The sequence below is a fragment of the Sander vitreus genome, chromosome 9 (assembly GCF_031162955.1).
Source record: "Sander vitreus isolate 19-12246 chromosome 9, sanVit1, whole genome shotgun sequence".
NCBI classification, from domain to species: domain Eukaryota; kingdom Metazoa; phylum Chordata; class Actinopteri; order Perciformes; family Percidae; genus Sander; species Sander vitreus.
Window position 1 is genome coordinate 12,509,830 of NC_135863.1, and position 21,646 is coordinate 12,531,475.

At 39.6% G+C, this 21,646-nt stretch overlaps 1 protein-coding gene across 1 annotated transcript; it reads right to left on the minus strand.

The window, feature by feature from the left end:
* Window positions 1-10,381: 10,381 nt before the first annotated feature.
* Window positions 10,382-21,614, minus strand: LOC144523299 (uncharacterized). Its single transcript, XM_078258771.1, has 9 exons — window positions 21,199-21,614; window positions 20,122-20,274; window positions 18,966-19,071; window positions 18,696-18,819; window positions 14,408-16,888; window positions 13,729-13,897; window positions 12,567-12,729; window positions 12,360-12,492; window positions 10,382-11,607 (listed from the first exon to the last, which is right to left on the minus strand). Exons 1-9 carry the CDS (start codon window positions 21,261-21,263, stop codon window positions 11,441-11,443), a joined length of 3,561 nt encoding a protein of 1,186 aa, XP_078114897.1. The 5' UTR covers window positions 21,264-21,614; the 3' UTR covers window positions 10,382-11,440.
* Between the last annotated feature and the right edge of the window lie 32 nt (window positions 21,615-21,646).

Consider the following 21,646-nt stretch of genomic DNA (forward strand, 5'->3'; position numbering starts at 1 on the left):
TTAATTTATGCAGGGTCATTTTAATTTGAATTGTACGTGTCTGCTGTCATGCATGCCATTTGTAGCGTGTCTCTGTGTGCATGCATAAAACCTGCTTCATTTTTTTTCTATTAGTCAAAACCAATTTTCACAAGTCAAGTTTAACAGCCGCACCACATATCCCACAAACCCCCATATCCAGCCCCACTTACCCACCCTGTGCCCCTCCCAGGCTTCCCAGCATCCTGCTTCGCCCTAAAAAAAAAAAAAAACATGCATGCTGAAATTAAAGTGTGTGAGGCAGCATTATAGGAAACCCTTCCCTCCCTCTGCACTCGCTATATTTGCCCTTCTTGTCCCTCCTTATCTTTTTCTCATTCTCCTACTGTTTTAGATCGGGCAGGGTTTATTTTGATGTTCATTAAACTGTCAAACATCTCCCCATACTTAATTTGCATCTTTAGTTACTAGACTAAAGTTCAGACTAAAGTTAACAAGGTATTAATGCACTTCTAAATAAGATTGGCCTTTTATTTGCTGGCCTTCCATATTGCATTAAAGATGATAGTTTGTCCTTTTATGATCAGTGAACCGTTTGTTTGTTTTATGAAATGTTTTGATCAAAATAGCTCATTAGTAAACAACAAATAGGATTACTTTGCATTCATCCGTTCAGTATGTTTCCAGGTTATCACATTGAAGATGTGATATGCAAAAAACTACTACATCGACTCAAAGAAGAGAAGTTAACACTTTGGTCTTATGCCAGCGTTGTATTTATGTGTTTAAAAGTGGTCTTATGGTCTATTTCCTTTAACCATATAAATCAGTGCTCATGAGTTTGGCTACTAGTACTAATGGATATTACACAGTAGTATTTTATTTTTATGCACTCTTCATGCACCTGATGTCTGGCAGGTCCTTCTCAGGGAAAATGTATCACAAAGTGACAATGGAGTGTTTGTAATACATACAAGAAGACTTTAGTAGTCATCCTGAGCAATGGTTGCCAGAAAAGACTAACGAGTGCCACCTACAAAGGCGGTGACATTTTAAAAAGTACAGTGCAAAAACAATGCAGCATGAACAAAATAAATAAATACATAAATGAAAGAAGACATTCTAGGATTGCTGCTTGTATAAAAGCTACTTAAATCAGAAAGCGCCCCATCCTCATGGTTTCTAGCTTCAGGTTAACTGACGGCACCGCCCTCACAGCAACTATGTTACTAACGAGCTGTAATGATACACTCCATTAATTCGGCTTTGCCTGCGCAAGGCTAGCTTGGTTAACCGTCAGCCAAAGTGTGTGTGTGTGTGTGTGTGTGTGTGTGTGTGTGTGTGTGTGTGTGTGTGTGTGTGTGTGTGTGTGTGTGTGTGTGTGTGTGTGTGCTGACTATTAAAGCACTTGAGAATCAGAGAGGAAAGGACTCGCACTGCTAATGGATGTTTCTATTGATGTTCCCATTTAGCAGCACACTGTAAACGATAGGGCAATGATTGGGTTGAAGATGGAAGGAAGTGGAGGAGGTGTGGAGCGGTTTGGCTGGGCGATGATAATGACAAGGAAGGTTATTATTTGGCGCCCTGCGGAGTCTCTGCTTTGTGTGTGTGTGTGTGTGTGTGTGTGTGTGTGTGTGTGTGTGAGAGGCACTCTTTCTCCATCTCTCTCTCTTCCTGTCGCTCTCTCAGTCTATTGGCTATTATTCACTTCTCACGACATTACTCACTGCTACTGGTCTACATCCAATTGTGGCTTTCTCTCTCTCACATCCACTTCTATTTCTCTTTTCTCAATGTCCTCCCTTTGTTTAAATGTACAGTGTACATGCCATTTGTGATGGGAGATAAAATAGCAGAAAAAGAAGTCAAAGACAGAATAATGCAGCAGAGGTGGCAAAATAGTTTCTTGTTATACATTTTTTAGGATAGCAGGTTGCCCTTCAAATATTGATTCACTCACCAGTAGATATTTTTATCCAGCTGTGTGTGCTTGTGTGTGTGTGTGTGTGTGTGTCCTGTCAGTTCCAATCAGTGTGTGTGTGTGTGTGTGTGTGTGTGTGTGTGTGATGAATATGAACACAGTCAGGTTTGGCAGGAGACCACCTCCAGCTGGGTCTCAGACCCCTACTCAAGTGTGTCCGTGTGTGTTTTGTGAGCAATGTACACGTCAGCCTGCATCTGTCAGCGGCGTGACAACCTCAGGATAAAATAACGAAAAAAAAATATATATATATATATAATACGCTGCTTGGCACACAATGCATCCAGAGCCTTTCAACACAGAGGAAAGCATCCAGTTTCAGCACAGGTGGGAATTGAACCCCTTGTTCTACGTATTTAGATGTACAAAGAACTTCACAGACATTGCATGTACAATCCTGCTCGCTTACTTCCTGTTCCCCAATTACTGTAATCGGCCCCATTCTTTACAGTCCAGCTTGTCAGTCCTTCTGTGTGTTTGTGTGTGCTTTTTTGTTCACTGCATATTGTTTGCTAGCGGATTAACATCGTTTAAATTTGTAAACATGTTGTCAGTGTAGAAAAAACTGTGTAAAAGTCCATCTATCTTTCTGTGTGTGTGTGTGTGTGTGTGTGTTGGTTGTGTCTGTAATCACAGGGCAGCAGATAAAGAGGGAGACGCCATTCCAGCTGTGAGGAGACAGAAGAAGTCAACATACACACTCTTACAGACACACACGCACGCACACACACGCACACACACACACACACACACACACACACACACAGCCGGAGGCGCGTGAGCAGGTGAGCATTAAGTCAGGCAGCTAAACAGATCACGTCGCGGTATGATATCTGTAGACAGGCAGACAGAGGAGGCCGGTCTGTACCTGCAGGCAGAGAGAAACAACTCCCAGCACCCTCGCTAGGAATTTTCAGTGAAACTGGGGTTTCCACTGAAGTGTTTTTATGCAAGCCAAATAGTTAAAGCCTGATTATAAAGAGACACATTTGCTTATGAAATAATGAGAGGCCTGTATTTCAGCCCAGAATCTCAAGAAAAGATTTCAAAAGAGGCTTTTGTTGGTTCTATTTTTATTTTTTTTACCCAGAACTCTTATACATGTTGCCTACAGTGCATTAAAAAACGTTTGTGTTTTTAAAGACCTTTCAACATTAACTAAAATTAGCTAACAGTAAATGATGTTAATGTCATTACTCAGTACATTTATTGAGCTTTAGATTTTAGATTTCAGCTCGTATGTAGGGAGTTTTGCAGCTACATTAATTTTCATCTTTCTCTTTTTAGCATATAGTTTTCATATTCAACCCAGTTCATTATAAAAATAAAAAAAATGTCTCATATAGACACAATTTGTTTTGTTTGACCTATGTTTTTTTCCAAGCAAAGGTTTGCGTTTGCATGCCCAAAATTATTGTTGTGGAGTGCTAATAATGTAAGGCTACACCTTGGGGATAAATTGAGTGTCCAAATACGCCCCTTCCTTTGGTCGCATTTTTAGCCCAACATTCTCCCTTCACCTCAGTTGATGAAAGGATATCCTTTGACATTAATAGAGAACAGCACATTCACACGCTACTGTAATATCGAGTAGAGATGGTTCTTTTGTTATTTCGGAGTAATTCGATCACCTCCAGTATGATTTGTCATTCTGGAATTACTAGGGTGTTTTGACATTGTCGGCAGTACTAATTGTGAAACTGACAGTATCCGTTACACATACTTGTTCTGTTAGTTTGCTTTTGTTAGCACTCCTTGGAGCAGCTTTGACATTTTTTCACACATTCATAGTAATTCTTTTTTGGGAGATGCCCATTGCAGTTTTGGTTTTCTACGAACTGTTATATTGTTGCTCAAGACAACCTCCACAGTAGTTACTAAATAAGGATGAGCTATCAGTTCATGTGTCCTGCACAGATTTTCCTAAGTGGTCCTGCAAAGTACTGCCCCTTAAAGCCACAAACTTGCTTCTCTTCTTTTCCATCTTTCCTTAAATTGAAGTTGTTTCTCCCATTAGGCAGATTGTCCATGTTCTGTGATCGCCATTATTTCTTAGCAGAGGTTTTTCTTGTCTTTTTCAAAGCTCTTTATATTTAGCCATAAAAACACCACCTGAATTTTTTACAAGTCACAACTCTCCCCACATAACTACCACATCCACTTATCTGAAAATGATTCAGTGGTTAAATGTCAGACCTGTCTGTGCCATTAAGGCCAGCATGTTTGATGGAAGGACACCCTTGCCTGCCCTCTCCCTCCTCCCCCCTCTGTCTCTTCTTATTTCTCTCCCTTCTCCTTCCTCTCTCCCCTTAGCACCACCACCACCCCCCCCGACCCAACCCGGCAGGTTTGTGGGCTGATGTGCAGACCTTGTCACTCAGATTAGGGCCACATTGTCAGCTCAGGGCCCTTCTCTCTCTAGATGCGTGTCCCGAATCTTTCTTCCTACTGTCACTCTCATCCTGCGGCCAGAGAAGACCTTATAAAGCAACATTCCTTTTAATCCACTTCTGTCAATTCCAACATTGTCACTCAAATCACTGTTCGGGAGAGTGGAGAGAGGCCGAGTTTGTGGTGTCCCTCGCAGCGAGGACTGTGCTTTTTGGCCGAAGCTTGGCGTGTCAACAGCTAGCAAATTGGATTTTATTTATATTTTGTTTTTATTTTTTGGGGCATTTTTAGGCCTTTATTTCCACAGGACAGATGCAGACATGAAAGGGGAGAGAGAGGGGGAATGACATCGAACCCGCAGCCGCTGCGTCGAGGAGTAAACCTCTATATATGTGCGCCTGCTCTACCAACTGAGCTAACCTGGCCAAGAAACTGGATTTTGATTGAGGTATTTTGAGTAATGATTATTTTTTTGTTTTTTGCACACACATGACAAGCTTTTCAGAGGACTGATATACACAGGGAATTACAAAGTAGAAGCAGCACAAAAAAAAGAGAAGCACTTTTACTTTTAAGCATTTAGATATTAATACTAGGGCTGAAACGATTACTCGAATAACTCGAATAATTCGATTACAAAAAATCCTCGATGCAAAATGATTTGCCTCAAAGCTTCGTTAAATCAATGTTACCAACGTTGTATTGCTGACGGACGGTGTTTCCACACGGATCATTATTATTGTCGCACACCAGACGCTGCTCAGTCTGGTGTGCCTCTAGTGTGTCTACTGAAAAACCGAACTAGCTTACCACAATAATAGCACGACGTCAATGCTTCAGCATCTCAACAGAAAACATTTCTCGTCCATTCCACGAAGAGGACCCGACTAAAGTAAATCACGGAGTTATATGAACGATGAAACTACACCAAACACAACAACTAGCAGAGACAAGAAAATACGTAGCAGTGACCACAATTTGATCTAAAGAACCGACTTGTTGACTATCCCGTCGGAGAAACAGCTGATTGTTGCGCACCATTTTCTCTCACTCTCTCTCTTCACGGAGAAACAGCTGATCAACGATCTACTAGCATAAGTGTAACAGAGCTGTGTAGCATTGTAATCAAATATATAAATTAAAATAGATTGAGTAAAATTAATATTTACATATACATATATTTACATATACGCCTATATACAGATCAGTCTCAGGATGAAACTTGTAGTTCTGAAAGTTAAGTTGCACAACTTAAGGTCATGTTTATGTTTAATGTATGCCTTAGTGTGAGGTTGATGTCATTTCAGAAAATGTTTTCTTTAAAAATGTTACAATGTAATATGGCACTTAAATGCACTTCATATGTTTAGTTTTTTGAGAGATGATATTGTAAACAATGTAGGCAGCAAAAATGTAGCTTTTTCCGACAATTTAACCAAACTATTGTTTATTATTGCTCTTCAATAAAACAAAAGTATTTCTTATCCGATTAATCGATGGAATAATCGGTAGAATACTCGATTACTAAAATAATCGATAGCTGCAGCCCTAATTAATACTCATTGTGTTTTGCCTAAGAGTAAAGGCTATCAAAGTCATGGTGTTATTTTCAACTCTGTTTTCTGTATGAAATGAGTGTTTGGCAGGACATGATATATCCACCACATCATCTTCGTCACTCCTTATCATGCTGTAAAAGAGTTCCAGCACCATAGTTATCATCCGACCACATCTTGACTCACTGCCACAGTTTAATTGTCAAGTTGTATGTAATTGCTATACAGCAGCTCTGTGGCGTTTGATTTTTGTGCTTCTAGCAAAACTCAGTGATTTTTTTTTCTTCTCATGAGCAACAATGATTCAGCAGTGTGTAATAAAACCATACAAGATGGACGGACAGTTTCTTTACTGGTATTGGTGTTGAGAGAAAAACACCCTAGTCTCCAGCCTTAGTGCCACATCATAGCGAAACAACAGATGCTATTGATCTGAGTGAGTTGACGGTTTCATACCTGATGTCTTCCTCATCCTCGACCCTGCACGAAGCTCTCAAAGCATGCTGGTGCCTCTCTAAAGGCCGCACCGCTGTGCTTTAATACAGCATGTGGCGACTAGTTGTAGCCTCCAACCAGGTGCAGTGTTTATTAAAACCCACTATGAGTCAGGAGTTTCGAGATGACTTTCCTCTTAACTGCTACTTGCAGTGAAGTAAAAAGTGTTCCCACACACTGACACTGTCTTGTAGTGGTGTCATAATGACCATGTGTCATGGAAGTTAATAGTGCATAAAGCACTCAATGCCATTGCCAGGATTTAAGAAGTGAGGCAAAGCCAGTTCTGCTTTTTCTTTTGCAAGGGCTGCGGTAGAAGAAATAAATAGCATTTTACATACTGTATGTATATACCTTAGCATGTTTGTGCCTTAATATGAATCATTTTTCATGTCTCTTATCCTCAGGTACAGTAAATGAATGACCAACACCAGGTGCAAAGAATGAGGATCAAAAAGCCGAATTACTGTAGGTTTTTATTGATGTTTTTTTTTATGTATGCATGTATATGTATTTATCAGCAGGCTTTGTGATTTTGAACAGATATTTCTATTTATATGTCTGTAGTTATCTGATGAATCTGGATGGAAAAGATAGCATCATCAAAGTATGGTAAAAACTGGTGATTTTTTCAGTGTCCGTCCTGCTCAGAGAATGAAAGAGTGATTCAGTGAGAGAGGGGGAGAGTTAGAAGCCTCTCCGCCCACACAGAAGACTTGTTCCCTCTGCATCTCTAAGCAGACTGTCAACCCCGGTCACCATCAGGTCTGTGCTCGCCCCAGTGAACATTCAACGCTGTCGGTGAGTTTCAGCTAAATTGAAAAAACCATCGACCGTTGATTGTACCCTGTGGCCAGCCTTTGTCACTCATGTGTCTCACAAAAGAAGGAAAAAATGTCAACACATTCAGAAACCTGCACACAAGCATGGCCGATGATGTCTTGAAAAATCACTTCATCGATCCCTTCACAAACAAACAAAAAAAATACTTTCAACTTCCAAACCACAGCAAAGGTCACAATCAACATTCATTGCTGTCGGTGGGTTTAACTGAGTGGAAGAGCTCGCTGAACGATGAATGCAACTGTGTCCCAGATTTCATCCAAACGTCACAAGGAATAGCGTCACGATATGCTGATGATGGCATTATTTATTTCTCTGCCTGTGCCCCCCCCCCCCTCACCTCCCACCAACAACAAGCACAGTGTGAAATGACAGGCAGTTCAGATTGCATCTCGATCACGTTTGCTGAGGCGTAGGGGTCTGAATGTGGCGACAGAAGAGGGGGAAGAAGAAAAAAGATGCAAAAGATAGTTGGAATGAAATGACCTTTAAAGAAAAATACACAGAGTATATGGCGTGCATTGCATCTAGGGTCTATAAAAGATTTATTTGTTGTAAATATTACATGGAAAATAAACAAGCAATATGGATAGATTTCAAAATGGTCAGTGACCTTTTTGGAGAAAAAAAAGATTTAGTCATTAAAAGTCATAGTTCTATCAACTGGATTTTTAAGATAAGAACATCAGTTAAACCACTCAATGTAAATCTAAATATATTAATAGGACATTTTTTTATGAAGTCAGTTTGGTAGAACAGATGCTTTAACAGCTTTCAAATGGTAGATGTCTTCTTACCATCAGCTGTTTATAGAAGGATGGAATAAAATATGACTTGCTTTTTATTCATGTCTTGCAAGTTTTTTTCTATCTGGCAAACCAATTCAAGAACCATTAGTTGCATAACTTAATATTTTATCTAATACTACTTGCTATTTGATTTGTTTTATTTTATTAAATAAAGTCACCAGTTCAGCCCTCAATGATGTGGTACGGTCTTTCTTTGTTCCTCCGTTCTTTAGTTTGGTTCGACGAGATGTGAAAGTGATGAGGTTTGATGTAACAGAGTCAAAGCCCTGTCCTGTAAACATTCAGAAATCTGCTTCATGCTGCATACCACTGATCAAATTATTATCCAAATGTTACATAATATCAATGGTATTACTGACTTTTTTCAGTAACATTTTTTATCCATCATTACTTTGGACTTTTTATATCAGGTGAAAGTAATGACTCTCACACACTTCACATTTTACTGCAAGAAACATTTTAAACAATTTAAATAAAATGTAGTTGTATGCTATGTATATTGATTATTGTACAGTCACTAGAGGATAATGCAAAATATAAATATACTGTACATTTGTACACTGTACAAATGCAGTAGTGCAAGTGGTCCTATTATAAGGTTCCTAACTTTATATAGAAATTACTTTTGGTTCAACGGATTATTACATACAGAAAACAGTATCGTTTTGACAGGAATGCACACACAACCACAAGCTGTCAGAACAGTGAGCTCAGTTTATGAAAATGAAAATAAACTGCAACTGACAATGACAACCCCCACAAAACTCTTATAAACATGCAATCAACAAAAACGCAAACAAATCCTATTTTTTTCACTGTTAATCTCTCATCCTTTTGGCCTAAATTCACTTAAGCCTAAATGTAGACTAGACTGCTATGTTATATGATTCATATTTCTTTTGTCATTTAAGGTTAAATGACATTTCATTTTTATTAAAATCTAAGATGAGTAATGTATTGTAAAATAAATAATATGAAATAGTTTTAGTGAGAGCCAGCTGCTTATCCAGCTTGCCTTATTGAGATCACATTCAGCAAAATACAATTTGAGACATAATTCAATTCAATAGTTTGCATCTTCATGAGACAAATATATTTCATACTATGTCTCTACAATTGATAACAGTGGAAGTAAAGTTTGTGCCTTCATATTTACCTGCTGGTGTATATTGGTATATGTGAATGATTAAAGTGTGATGATAAAACAACCATAGACGATAAGATACTGACTGACTTTCCCAGTCTGCTAGGAGAGTATGCCTGTTTCTGCAGGTTTCTGTCCTATCGCATCAGGAAAGTACCTGCACAGTATTTCAATGAAAAGCTGAAAAGAGCTGATTCTGTATCATAACCACTGCTTGACCGGCAGAGATGAGGAACAGTACAACTGGAAAATCCCTCTTAGTTTCATTTAGACCCTGCAATGTAGTTAATAATATACTGCTATTTTATGCCTACATTACACAATATTTTGATAACCTGAAGTCCAAATTGTGAAATGTGTGAATGGGAGAGCAAATATTCAGATAGGATATGCCCTGCTCACTAATTTAATGTCTCACCGAGCCACGTGGCTGACATTAGACAAAAGGACATTCACTCTATAAACCACAATGATGCTTGTAAGAAAACATTGGCTAACCACTAACAAAAAGCTGCAGATCTATGAAACAGAATGAGTCATCACAATAACAGTAATTGAAGACCATTGTTCCTAAATTAAGATGTGCATCATTGCTTTGCATCCTTGCAAAGGGCTGCATTGCACACTAAAGCCTAAATAGTTTTTTTTTTGTAGGATCGAGGCAACTGAAGCTCTTGTTCGCAAAATGGTAAACAAGTATAGATTGTTTCTCAGTGATTTACAGATATTTAAATAAAGTTGTGAAAATTAAATTTAGTTTTTGAATATCTTGTCAAAGAGGGGCATTAAACTTAAACACAACATACAGCTCTCAATGAATTAACGGTTTGCAATATTAACACCAAACACGATTATTAATGAATCATAGTGGATGAAGACCAGTTACTGCATGAAGAGAACTCTAGACTGAAGAACATTAATGACTTCCTTTGTCCACTAGAGGGACACCAAAGAACAGGACATGAAAAAAACCCAAAAGGTCACCCATTTCAGGTTAATGCCATTTGTATTTAACTTTTTACTACATTTACATAAATGCACAATACAGGGGCAATAAAATACAGCAGTGACAGTAGAAGTTCACGATCATAATGAAAAGATGTATACAGAAATGATTACATGTACACATAACTGATTCATTCTGATTCAATGAAATCAAAAAACACAACAATGAATGGGCTTTATTTTATAAAGCTAAAGAAACTGTCTAAAAAGTGTCTAAACACCTAATCGCTGTATTATTAACAGTCGTGTCATTTAATTACAACAAAATAATTAAAAGAAAATGGTATGTATTATTAAGGCCTTTTGTGTGAAATAAAGAATATATGCAGGTTCCAGATAATTGATCAAGCGTATTACCCTGAGGAGATAATTGGGCATAAATTTGTAGAACATGAGATGAGATTTTGAGACAACTTTTCAAGAAAAAAGTGACTTCAATTTGGGACTTCTTTGACTGTTAAAGATCGCCCTTTTTATTCATTATACTAGTGAATGATGTAGATTATGACTACAAATAACAGCTGTAACCCAATGATGTTAACAAATACAAACTAGTGCTGCTATTTTAACAACACAAGTGCTGATGTACGTCCGGCAAAACTTAAGCACCTGGTTTACTTGTCTCAGTATACTGACACTTCTAAAAGAAATGTATACACAAACGTCTGCTACTATTGGACGCTATCATGAAAAAGACATAGCAAAACAAAATGGAAATCCAGCCATGTAAACAAAATATATCACATTTTACACATCGAGATTCTAAAACTATACACTTTATTGTTGATTTATCCATGAGACCTATCATGCTCAGTACTAGTTACCAGCCTCTGCTAAAATTACCATCATATCTTTTGTAAGACTACAAAAATTACATAATTAACTACCAGTCTTCCTTTCCCTCCCAACTTTCTTTTTGAAATTTTTAAAAAAATAATTATGCATTGACTTGTTTACTTGCAATTTGATTATAATGAAAGGCATTTGAATGTGTTGTGGATCATTTGAAAAAGTCATTAGTACTACAGCAGTTGAGAAGCAAAGTGTACTACTGGGAAGAATGTTTTTGGAAAATAGCTGTCATGCCTTCTAACAGACCTGCAGTCACAAAATTGTGATTCCACATCATGTTCATATTCTTAGCATTCCTTCTTGTACCCTGAAGTAGTGGTATTACCCCTGCTGTTCATTGGCATTTTGTTGCTGTTCACGCCCCCCCCTCCAGTGGGGTTCACTACTGTCTGATGTCTGCTGGTCTGAGCTGCCTCTCACCTTCGGCCAGGAAGATCTGCATGGCCCGGTAGAGCAAGTGGACGCCGAGGTCCCGCTTCTTCTTCGCCTGCCAGTTGGACACCACGCCATAAAAATCCCCTCGCTTCCGATTGGTGAGCATCTTCAACCCTGGGACAATTGGAGAATTAAAAAGGTTATCGACATGCTAGAATGGTGTAAGACCAACGATCTCTGAGTTCGTTTCATTTTGAGTTTCTTTTTGTTCGTTTACGGATTTCCCTCTGGAAAAATTAACCGAAAACGGCAGTCCATGTCAAGGGCATTAGTGAGATTACAGGTACGATTTCAAATTGTTTATAAAAAATAGTGAAAAGGTGAGATTATAAGCAACAGTCAGAACTTCAAAAAACATTGATCAAATAGCTATACGATAAGCTGTGGCTTGATTTGCCAATTTTCAATTTGATTTATGGCAACTGCATGCAACAAACCTGGCGACTTTTCCTGATTATGGGGCAAAATATCGATAACACAAGACACATCAATAAAACTCAAAATGGGTAAGCATATTCTTGTCACATGGATTTAACCAAAACAATTTGGTTAATGACTACTTTGTCTCCTTTAGAAGTCCCTTGTGTTGCTCTCAACCACTTCTCTCTCTCCTGCAGCTTCCTCAGCTAACTGCTTCAATATATTACAGTTTTAAGTAAGTCTAAGTTAAGTTAAAATTAAGTCTAGAACTACAGCCTTTTTTGCCAGAGGCCATTAAGTCCTACTTCTAACTATCACATTATATATTTAATATGTGACCAATAATTCTCATAAAAAAGGCATTGGTGGTGCGTTACAGAGTTGCATCACAGTTTTTCACTCAACAGAGATAGCTGGCGATGAGTTTCAGCCCTGCCTGTACTCACCGATGGCCTCCACCATGCAGGCCTCTCTTGTGTAAGCCTCCACTGGAATGACATTCTGGAAACAATGCAGAGAGATGACGCCCTGCTCGGCGGTCCACACCTGCAGAATGTGCTGCACTTTGGGGCACAATTTCTGTAACACAGAGAAGGGACAGCGTTACCTACAGTATCTTACATCTCAAGACTGATCAGTGTGTGCTGCCTTACCTTGGAGGTCTTGTCCCCTTTGAAGTACTCTAACGCTTCATACAGGTGGCTGTATGGACGGGAGCGTTTTCCTTTGCCCACATAAAATATAGCATGGATAAATGTCTGGAAACACTCCTGTGGAGTCATGGTGTGACTGCGGAATGGGAGGTTTTTCGTCACTCTGGCAGAGAAGAAAAGAAAGATCCATAATTATATTTGTACTTTGAGGGTGAAAGTGTTTATCTGTATTTCAGAGATGTGGTTGTTAAGACTGAAAGAGGAAACAAGCCAGTCCTAAAGCTACATTGTTAGACATAGTTATTACTATTGATTTTACGGAGTTGTTCATGTGTCCATTCATCTATAAAATCAGCCAATGAACTTGTTTTGTTTGTGTAGTTTTAGCTCTGTTTACCTTCTATTATGATTATGGAGCCTAATAAATACAAACACACATATGGAGATAAGTTTACACTGCTCTCCCTACTGAGACACTAATGCAGATTTTTGCCTGATTCTTTTAGTTTTTTTTTTTTTATCATCCCAGTGACATTTATGATAAATGGCAACCGACAAACCGAGCTGCTTTCTCCGATTATGAGTTTAAAAAATCTATGTATGAACTCCTAAAGTAAATCCCAAATTGATGAATGAAATGGCTGGTTTTCATACAAAGCATAGCCACTAGGCATGGGCTGGTTACCGGTTTCAAGGTATACCGCGGTTTGAAAAAGTCAGTTTCAAAACCACTAAAATCATACCGTTCCTAAGGTATGAGTCTTCAAGGGCAGAAAGTGTAGTTTAGAAATCCCTCTCCCTGTCAGTGTGCAGTGTGTTTCAAAATAAAATACATAGTGTTCAATGGAAAAAAAGTTTTTTACCCAGACATTTAAAAAATAATACATTTATAGCTGTAATTGCAATACCCTAATACTGTGAAACCATGTTGTTTTTGCTGAAGGTTATCATACTGTCAGAATCTCATACCGGCCCATGCCTAATAGCCACCTGTTCTGTATACAAGCAGTGGATTGTAAAAATTATTTTCATGCTAAATAAGAATGGCATCATCTCGTCACAATAGGCAGATTTTTGTGCAGTCTGTTTCATTTTTATTCAGAGAGCTTTCAACACCGTCCCGAAGAAAGCAACTAAAAAGACAAATCAAGAGACAGCAGACCTTGGGTCGAGGAGCAGGTAGTTGAAGCTGGACTTGATGATGCCCTCCCTCCACTTTCGGTTTTGATCTGGTTGGTCAAACTGTTGGCACAAAGCCTGCTCGTCAGCCTGGCAATCAGGCAGCTCGAAGGTCCGCAGGGCCCGACACAATTCTGGACTATAACCTAAATCTACAGAAATAAAATGAGAATACAAGACTTGCTGTGTCAGTAACTGGGTTGATAAGCTAAATGATAATAAGTGTATTAATATGCCTCATTTGTTCACGGCTTCTAATCTAATCCACCCACAACAGTGGTGGTGAGCTTAAATACAAATAATGACTTCAATTTTCCATGTTCATGCTTTCATGTTAGAAGAGTGATTTTACGGACAACTAAAGGCTACATCTATTTCACTACTTCACATAACAAACAACCATTTAATAGTACCATAATTATGAAAGTATTACTATATATTATATTATATTATATATATATATATTATATTATATATATATTTTATTTTTTTATTTAAAAAAAACTATTTTACGTTCCATTTATCTTCTCACACACTCCCCATCTCATCCTAAAGCTGCTCACAACCCAAACCACAAACTCTAAAATATTATCATTACCTAATCATAGCTCAAGTTAGGTAAGTAGTAATCGGGGACTTTACATAAAGAGTACTAGCGTTACCTGTTTGTGGTGGGTCTAACTGCTTCTGGGGATGTGGTGATTGGGAGTTTGACTGCAACAGGCGGTGCAACCTTCGCATGTAGGTGGGCCTGGTACGGCAGCTGATAGGGCCCGGGCTCTCCCCCAGCTCTACTAGCCTCAATCTCAGCTCCTTGTCAGTTATTCCTTTGGTCTCCGGCAACAGCCTGTCCTCCTCTTTTTCCTCCTTCTGTAGTACCATCTGGGGTTTCTGGTTCTCCTTTCCTCCGTTCACCATGTCAGTCTGCATGGAGCGCCAGTCATAAAGGACGGTCTCATCATTGCTGCTTGTACTCATGCTGCAGCTGAGTGAGGTGTTTGCTGTAGGTGGGACGTGGGTCTCGATCAGCTTGTGGCCCTGTTCCGAATCAGTGTAGAGGTACTCCACCGGTTCGTCCAGATCCTGAATAAGTGGACGCCCTCCAGGGGTGTAAGACAGGTTAGCTAGGTGCTGTGGCCTGCGGCAGTTTGACAGCCGGCTCATGCTGTACCTGGGGGTGCATCCAGTGCCAGGAGTGAAAGGAAGGTCGGAGTCTTCCCTGGACCTCCTTGGGGAAAAATAGGTGGAGCTGGATGAAGATGAGACAGAGTCCGAGCTACAGTCCTTGGTGATCCAGGCATCTTCTTTTTTTGGGCTATCCGATTTGTTCTTACCAGGAGCAACATTTAAGTTTCGCTTTGTTGTTGCCTCGTCTGTACTTGTCAGATCATCAGTCAGAAAATCCCTGCTTTCAGCAAGATCATTGCCTTGCATGGCCAGTATAATCTCTGCAAGGTTTCTTTCATAAGCATCCATTGAAGAGTCCTGGTTTTCCTCCAGTGCGACTGTGTCAGACAAAGTCTGCGATTCAGAAGCAGAATCAGTTACGCTCTTGGAGAGGATGAGAGTGTCAGCTTGGGTATCGCTGACACTTGAACCAGCTCTGAGGGTGCTGGACTGTGTGGCCTGGCAATCAGCAGACAACGAGTCTCCTCCTTGGCTGTTCCCTGAATAGGATGGTGTATAACAAGGTGCATATGGTGAACTGTAAAAGTCTTCACTGCTCTGAGATCTGGGCGTCTTACGGCGTGTTCGAACTGGTGTGGGGAGGGTCTCTTCAAAGAGAGAAGACATGAAGAGGAGGCTCTCTGGGGTTCTGCTTGTTCTGAGTGAGCAGCGACTCAACCTCGAGCGAGTCCTGCCTGTTACAAAAGGACTTGGTGTGAATGGAAGGTTGACATTTTCATGTAATGCCTCAGCTGCATCATTCAGTGGGATGTCTGCCACTGGCTGGTCAACACCACATTCACTTGAAGTGTCCACAACAGGCCCACTACAAGCCTCAAACAATTCATTGTTTGGGTGTTTTACTTCAGCCAGTTCCAGTTTATCATGCATACCTGGTACATGCTCTTTAGTTTCAGGTTTCGAATCCATCTGGGGTTCTGTTTGAACAGATGGAAGATTCCAATATTGCCTTGTCAATTTAGAATCAGAGTCTGAAGAAGTCTGAATCATTTTGTCAGATTCAGCCCCAAGAGAAACCCCCTTTACGGTGGGGAGTAAAGGATGTCTGGGGTGTATAGAAGCATCCAGAGCACTGGTGTAATGGTCGCTGTCACAGCTACTATAATGACTACTACCAGTCCCACTGCTACTGCTGCCAACATGGAAACAGGCTGGCTGTTCTGGTATATTCACCTGAGCCTCTTTTACATGTTCACCCTCCTGTTCATCGTCACTCTCTTCCAAAGCACAGTGACTGATGACTGTTTTCTCCAACTCCTCCTCTGTGCTCCCACTGCTCTCCCTGCAAAAAACATAAACGTGATCCGGCGATGTGACGTCGATGCCCTGCATGTGTAAAACCGTGGCCATGCGTTCTGAATCCAGGAAGTCAGGGTACTCAGACATGTCAAAGTGTAAGTTGTTGGTGCACTGGCTGCCATCAACACCAGTTCTGTCCTGTTTGGGAGATTCAGGACTAAAAACAGGGAAATATTCATCTACATCTCTGAAGCTCACACTCTTACGACTCACTCGCCTGGAGGGAAATGCTGGAAGAGTGTCTCTTCTGGAGGGGGAGATTCTGCCATCAGTTGTAGCAGCATGTTCATTTGCTTTTGATGGGAACACACCATCTTCAGTAAATAAATCCTCCTCAAGAGTTGGCATTGCCGCTGCAGGTCCCACTGCAGACATGCGAGTGCTTGATAATATGGAGGGACCTTCAGATGACCAATGTGAGGAGGCATTGTTCCAGTCCTGGCTGTGATGCATCTTAGTGTCCATACCAGAAAGTCTGTTATATGATATTCCTCTGCAATTTGGCCTTCCATTAACGTCAGACAGGTTGAAAAATGATGAGCGCCTTGTGCTGCTCAATGGGGCTTCACCAAAGTCACTTATCATGGAAGAGTGGGAACTGAAGCTATAGTCTGATCCAGGATAGCTGGACGTTTCTGTTTGGTCTGAAAACACAGCTGTGGAGAAAAAAAAGAACAGGTTTACTACAAAGGTAAAAAATGACTAATAGCCAGACTTTTTTTTTTTTTTTTTTACTGCAACTTATCTTTACACACTGCCGGACAGTAATACTACTGACAGATTTTGGAGTAAATTAGGCACTGCTGAGGGGTATTGACAAAGTATTCTTTTACCTTGGTTCCCTACATTTTTAAGATACAATATCCAAGATCAATACTGGTAGAGAGCCAGATATGCTTTTCTTTTTTAATTTTAAGGGATGTAAGGAAGTTATCACTTGAGACTGGTGTGCGATCACTGTAATAACTGTGGTATTAATATGATATGGCAATCTGCCTGCAGCCATGCACAATGTTAAACACTTGACTGGCTGAATAAATATTACTGTAATATATAGTATCTTTATGCCATTTCTAACACTACTTGATACATATCATTTTTCAAGTTTTCCAGTAATAAAATAACACAAGTTGGACAAATTAACTTTGCATGCAAGTGGTATTTTTCAGATTAAGGGTTTTAACACTAGGATCACCATAACCCATGCCATTTAACGTTGTTGTTCCAAAATCTGAACTATTCTGTCATTGTGTATGATACGTTTCCTTCCTGCCGTGACTTTTCCTGAATACTTATTCTGCACATGCCTATTTTGTCATAATGAAAGAACGATAGGTTTTTGTTGTTTCTTTTTCATGAAGTTGCGCCAGGAGTATCACCAATTAACATTGGTACTCTACACCGGCAGCCAAATTGATGCATTTGCATAATGGCCGTATAAGAACTTTGAGTGAACGAATGGGATATATAAACTAATTTGCATGCCAATATTCACTCACATGCAGTACCAGGTGGGCATGCAACACACACATTCGCAACAAAACAAAGGAGAACTGTGCGTGGTGCAAACGATTTGTTTGCAGGAGTTGCTCACAGAAACCTCAGAGGTTTTGTGTTGACCTGGCGGATTGCTATTATAATGGTGGATTTGCTAGGCGCACGCTCTTAATACATCCATGGGCACACGCCAGGAGCGGTTCACAGCCGAGGAGACCAACGTCTGCTATTGATTTTTTCTTTTTCACAAAATGTAAATAAAGAAATGTCACAAAAACATACTTTCCGATGTTTTGGGCTTACTCTCACTGAATCACGAGGTTATGAATGCATGGTGATATTTTTGCAATGTAGTCTAACATAAGACCAAGATTACCTCACTATAGACGTTGCAGCTCTTCTGTCTCTCCTCTCCCGTGCTGCTGCTGGGGCATTTGGGTTAAGCTTAAGTCCTCTAATATTTCCTCATTTATGTCATCAACACATCCATGATTCATGGAAATGTGTAAAACAAGGTCATATTTTTCCTTGTATTTATGTATGGTTTGCAAAAATGGGAACTGCTGGGTCCGTGAGATGAGAGAAGCAAAGTGTATGTGGTGTGTGCACACGCTACGTTACGGCCAAGCATGCGCCCTTAAGATAGCATCTGAATAACGCGCCACTGACTTTAGACTAGGTTTTTCCTGGTCTGTGGCGGAATTGTTTTCTTAAACTGCAAAATAGCACTAGGGAACGTTTGCGCCGGAACACGCCTCCTCTTTTTGCTGAACCGCCCCCAGGGAGCGCAAGTTCATTCCCTAATTTACCGACGTGAGTCTGTGGAGGGAAAAGTCCGCTGTGGCCGGTGCAAAATAGGAATGATACATGCGTTGGTGTACAAAGTCAATTGCGCTGGGTGCAAGATAGGGCCCAAAGTGTTTTAAGCAACTTCCAAAAACCAAAGCTTCAAAGAGACTGTCTTACAGTACTGGAATTGAGGTAAGTCGTCCTCCTCTGTGTCCACTGAGCTGGAATGGTACTCCTTAAGGAGCTGGGCACATTTGCGATTCTCCTGTTGCTCTGCAAGCTGCCCTGGTGTATTCCCCTCCTACATTAATTAAGGAGTTAACAGGTGTAAACCAAACTGAACTAAACATTTAAAGCACACATTAGTAGATATCTTGTTACAGATTGGGTGTGTCAGCACTTACAGCACTTATGGAAAATATGAAGAACACTAAAAACTATTCTTACAGCATCTTTAATGTTTGGGTTCCCTCCATTTAACAAGAGCAGATTCAGATTTTGATAACATCCCCACAGTGCAGCAATGTGGATAGGAGTCAGGCCATCTGATGACCTGGGAAAAATACAAGAAAACACAACTTCACAAAACATTACATTATCATTATGCTCAAAGAATTTAGATAGTGTCTTGTGTCTATATTTTATGTTCAAAATTGGTTTATTATTAGGATAAACCCCTTGAGATGTATCATCTCGTTTTCGAGGGGTGCCAACATATAACACAATCATTACATAACAATAGAGAAGTGAAAAAACTAAACTAAACAAAACTAAATTTTAACATATTTCCAAATGAAAGAGGATATTGGAGATGATGGAACATCACTGCAGACTTTATGTGATGCAAAAGGTCTGTGGAAGATTACTCAAAAATCTATACAACCTTCATATACAGTTATGTGAACAAATTAGGACACCCATGCTAAAGTTGACTAAAAAGAGGAATAAAAAAATCATTTTTAGGAAATTGATCTTAATGCCTTAATTAAAAAAATGAGGAAAAATCCAATCTTTAAGGACACCAATTTTCTTTGTGAATGAATAATGTATCGTAAATAAATAAATGTTCTTCCTTAAAATACAGGGGGCATAAGTAAGTACACCCCTATGTTAAATTCCCATAGAGGCAGGCAGAGTTTTATTTTTAAAGGCCAGTTATTTCATGGATCCAGGATACTATGCATCCTGATAAAGTTCCCTTGGCCTTTGGAATTAAAATAGCCCCACATCATCACATACCCTTCACCATACCTAGAGATTGGCATGGTTTTATTTCAATTAGCCTAATAGCTGGTTTGATTTGCATTGAGAGATGATTTTATAGAAAGTACCCCATGCCAATACAATACATTATTCATTATATAACATTCGTTATTCATACATTTTTTATTCCTCTTTTTAGTCAATTTTAGCATGGGTGTCCTAATTTTTTCATATGACTGATGCTGTATTTGTCAAATCAATCAAAAGAAATGTAACAGTAACTTTAAACTAAATAAGCTTATTTCAAACAAATGAGTTTGGAGTTATCCAGATGTCCAAATGTGAAGAGAAAAATTATTTGACAAGGGATTTTTCCTTTTCACTGTGTTTTGAACCATACCTGATATTGGGGTCTGCTCCATATTGCAGTAACATTTTCAAGCAGCGTGTGTTCTTCTCAGTCTCTTTGCCAGCGGCCAAGTGTATTGCAGCCACTCCATTACTACCCACCCCGTCAGGACATGCACCTTGTGAAAGAAGCAGCTGCACATATCTGCCAGGGAAGAGAGATATGTTACAAACTGACATGTATTGTATTATAGGATACAGTTTTACTGTATTGAAAATATGGGTACGATGAATAAAGGACGGATAAAAGAAGCATAATCACTTACTGTTTACGAAAGCTATAGCTTCCTGTGTTTGACACAGAAACAATGAAGACTCAACACAGTGGTTATGAAGGGGGTACAGGCTATTACCTGCACCTTTTGTTGTCAATATATTGACACTACCAAACTGATAGTTAGTGTAGTAATATTATGATCAGATGTTTCTTATACCTTAAACATACGACACTGTAGGCTGTGTCAATATCCATGTTTATCTTTAATTTATAGATGATGTAGACAAATAACAAGTAAGTCTGTAGTGTGTTAGTGAACAGGAAGCCAAATCAGGTAGGCCTACATATTATTTTGCCTTAGGGAGCTTTATCTGTAGCTACAACATGGGATACCCTCTATCTTTATTTCACTGATGGCTGGGGTATCAGCGAAACTCTTCAGTGTCATGTTACATGGCAAAGATTATGGGGACATTTCATTTATCAAACACGAACTAAACGGTTTAAGGATACCCGTGGTCCCCTAATGCACATGGATATTTTTTTTAATAAACAATGCTAAAACAAAGATAACAGTTAACGGGAAAACACGTTTCAGTAAAAGCTCAGTGGTTTTGAGGACTTCATAGATACCAAACATTTACAAAGGTAGTGGTAAAAATTAAGCATGGACTGGGAAAAAATGTAACCTTATTCATCGAACATAACGGTATATTCAAGTTACTCGTGACGTTACTATTGCATCGGGAAAATAACTTGTGTTACGTTAAGATCGTGCAAGTAAGAGCTGTCGCATCTTATCAACAAAATGCATGTCTTGACAAAACAAAGAGAAAGGGGGCAGAGCATCACCTCGGTTCTCCATCGTTCACAGCTTTACACAGTTGACTTTCGAGCCTCCTCGTCTTATAATCCATGACCAATGTGATCCGTTTATGAATGATGCGAGGTCGTGTATCAGCATTCTCCGATTTAGCCCATAGCCGAGACCTGTGCAGCAAGCTGTAGAACCTCTAACTTAAGGCTAGCTAGCTAAAATAATAGCGACTGAAGACAGACTGCAGAGCCTCTTGAACACATCAAGCTACGTTTTTATATGCAGTGAGCCAACAGCGAATATATATTATCCTTAGTTTCTTCCCTTAAAAAATTAAAAAGATGTACCGTTATTGTTTTCAAACTCTAACGACCAGTTGTTTATCCACCTAATCTTAGCTTTCGAGAAGCAGCACGACTATTTTGGTTGAAATTCCCTCCAAGCTCACAAACCCGCCTCCTTTCTGGCAGCAGGCGGAAGTCC

What these genes read in the sequence shown, in the direction of transcription:
- LOC144523299 (XM_078258771.1), bottom strand. Translation starts at nt 21,263, where the DNA reads ATGGATTATAAGACGAGGAGGCTCGAAAGTCAACTGTGTAAAGCTGTG. An exon ending in GTGAACGATGGAGAACCGAG is followed by an intron (nt 20,275 to 21,198) that starts GTGATGCTCTGC and finishes CTTCCCTGGCAG; the next exon opens with ATATGTGCAGCTGCTTCTTT. An exon ending in ACCCAAACATTAAAGATGCT is followed by an intron (nt 18,820 to 18,965) that starts GTAAGAATAGTT and finishes TAATTAATGTAG; the next exon opens with GAGGGGAATACACCAGGGCA.